At 43.3% G+C, this 2,702-nt stretch overlaps 1 protein-coding gene across 1 annotated transcript; it reads right to left on the reverse strand.

Annotated features, from left to right (window-relative positions):
- Window positions 1–1,282: 1,282 nt before the first annotated feature.
- Window positions 1,283–2,488, reverse strand: LOC123140858 (protein FAR-RED ELONGATED HYPOCOTYL 3-like). Its single transcript, XM_044560128.1, has 2 exons — window positions 1,580–2,488; window positions 1,283–1,502 (listed from the first exon to the last, which is right to left on the reverse strand). The coding sequence occupies exons 1-2, from the start codon at window positions 2,479–2,481 to the stop codon at window positions 1,478–1,480; spliced, it is 927 nt and encodes a 308-aa protein (XP_044416063.1). The 5' UTR covers window positions 2,482–2,488; the 3' UTR covers window positions 1,283–1,477.
- Window positions 2,489–2,702: the final 214 nt, after the last annotated feature.

Here is a 2,702-nt window from a genome sequence, read left to right on the forward strand (position 1 = left end):
GCAATGCACTAAAAATATGGTCTCAATCATATAAACACAAAATGTAGCATGCAATGATATACATATATATATATTGGATCAATTAACTACAAGTATATGCTATTATGTGCTAAAACAAATATTAGACCGTAAAAAACAACATAAATACGGACTTTGTAAATGCACAAATTAATTGAAATTGTATGCAATTTTGGGCAGAACAATGGATTACCGCGAAGTAAATCGAGCACGAGGTAATTTAAACATATATTTACAGTACGGAACAACATACCTTCTGACCACAGGCAAGAAAACGTCTGCCAGTGTCCAAGGAATCAAAAGCAACTAGCCTGACGCAAGGTTCTCGATGCAGACAACGAGAAGACAGATCGTGAGCAATGCCACTCCATTCATAGCAAGGGATAGTCATAGGAAGCTAAACGAAACAACAGAGATAATGCACAAATCAACGCCCTGCGTTAAATACCGGAAATGAAGAACCCTAACCCTAAGCCTAGCACTATTTGGAGATTATATAGTAGGAGCGTACCTGCAGGCTAGTCACGGATTCGCCATCCGAAGAAGAGCTCGACTCGTCGCTCCACGAAACCATGGCGTAACGTGACCAGCGGCAAGACGTGGATCGGTGGCGGCAGCGGCGGCGGCGGTTGCAGTGGATAGATAGAACGCGCGTGGAGATCGCGAGGGAAGAACCGCCCCGACCAGGTGGCCAGCGCGGCCCATTTAAACGGGTTGTAATCAAAATAAAAATTGTTAAATGGGCTCGGCAACGGGAGCGGCCGTGTGTCGCGCCGTCTTACGGCATCCGTCACCCCCCCTCCACGTCATCGCGACAAGCGGCCCGAGTTACACTACAAGCCATAAAATGGTGGGTTTTTCTTTTCTTTATAAGGGGAAAATGGTGGGTTTTTGGTACGAAGTCTATACTATAGACCAAAGTGAGCTGGTATCTTCTATATCTAAATGGTGGTGAACCAAAGGAGTGAATTTTTTTAATTATTACCACACATAATTACATCTTCTATATCTAAACAACTAGCCACCACTAACCTATTTCTCTTAACATGCAAGTTTGCCACCTCGTCATTCAACATGTATGGAGAAAGGTCCACCACAACATGCAAACAAAATATTCCCGCAACAACATATACATGTTACACGTAACCATTTCTCTATGAATATATTGCAAAACATTCCCGCAACAACATGCCAGGTATCGTCTAGTTTTCTAATATAATATAACTACAGTGGACAACACAAAAGATGCCATCATTACAATGGCTAAAATGCTATCCATTTTCCATGATTAAAGTCCCTAGTGACCGCCTCCTGTTTAGTCCATATATGCTACAAGCACTATCTCAAGGTACTGGCCTCTTGCAATAGTATATATCATGTATCATGTATGCAGTAACACATTGTAAACACCTCACTATTAGATCACTGGATTCATCCTAACATAACTTTAGCAACTGTTCTACTCTTCTTCGCCCACCACGCTTCTGCACACGATAACAGGAAAAGTTAATGAATGACAAGTTAAAAACAATTATAACCTACAATGCATACAAAAACTTACTTCTTATTTAGTTTGCATTTCTTGCTGCGTTTAGTGTGCCCTAGCAATTTGCATGCGCCGCACCTGATTCTGATCTCGTCGTACGAAAGTGGCCTACCATTTTTCGACATAGGGCGGTTCTCATCTACCTTAGTTGCACCTTTCGTTGATACTTTAATAGGATCATGAACTTCAACTATGTTGCCTTCACCATCATCTACATATTCAATTGCACAAGTACTAAGATCAGCCGTTTTCTTACTCAAATTTTCCTTTAGCTGATCATACTCATGGCTCTTAGCTATCACGGTCTTCAAACTCTCCTGTAACTGATCCCACAAAGTTGGGTGTTTGCATGCTGCATGCATAGCTTCTGAAGCCAACACACTGACCTGGCTATATTTCATTCTTTCAGCTGCTCCAGTCCATCCAAATCCCAACAGATCGCTTGTGCGCCTGGCGGGCAGTCCCAACCTTGCGTCTTTCGTGAACCGCACAAGAACTAAACACTTTGGTATTTCAGATATATTCAAGTACTTCAGTACATGGAATATGTGCTTGCAAGGTAGACCCTTTCGAATCATTCTTCTGCAGCTGCACCTTATAGTTTCTGCGGAATTTACTGGAGTGTACTCCACCCAAAAACGGCTCTTCCGGTTATTCTTCCAGGCCACGATGTACTGCTGTGATCCGTCTCCGAGCTTTATTTCTACAATCTCCATGCCACCAATTTTCCTAAGATCAGCTTGCAACATATAGAAGTTTGCTGGAGTGAAGACGTGAGAAGCAGCTATCTCAAGTTCCCTCGAGCTAGTAACTGGCACCGGTAAACTCTGTGAGGCCGTGCAATCATCTCGTGCCTCATTCTCACGGATACGTACAACGGCGTTCTCATAGTGCAAAATCATATCCACCAGGGTCATTTCACCGTCTAGGTGGAGGTGAAGGCATGAGTTTAGACTTTCACTCCTCTGGTTGCTTTTCATGCCAAGCCAAAAACCCTCTGTCAGATAAGCCGCGGCCCACAGTCTCCTCTTCTTATACATCCGTCTCAACCATGTTACTGTTTTTTTCCGACTGCCATCTTTTGGAAAACGCATGCCATCTCTCCTCAAACGTGGCCGTGGACGTGCTGTAGTACAGA

This window comes from Triticum aestivum, chromosome 6D (genome assembly GCF_018294505.1).
Source record: "Triticum aestivum cultivar Chinese Spring chromosome 6D, IWGSC CS RefSeq v2.1, whole genome shotgun sequence".
Lineage (NCBI taxonomy): Eukaryota > Viridiplantae > Streptophyta > Magnoliopsida > Poales > Poaceae > Triticum > Triticum aestivum.

What these genes read in the sequence shown, in the direction of transcription:
- LOC123140858 (XM_044560128.1), bottom strand. Translation starts at nt 2,481, where the DNA reads ATGACCCTGGTGGATATGATTTTGCACTATGAGAACGCCGTTGTACGT. An exon ending in AAATGCAAACTAAATAAGAA is followed by an intron (nt 1,503 to 1,579) that starts GTAAGTTTTTGT and finishes TATCGTGTGCAG; the next exon opens with AAGCGTGGTGGGCGAAGAAG.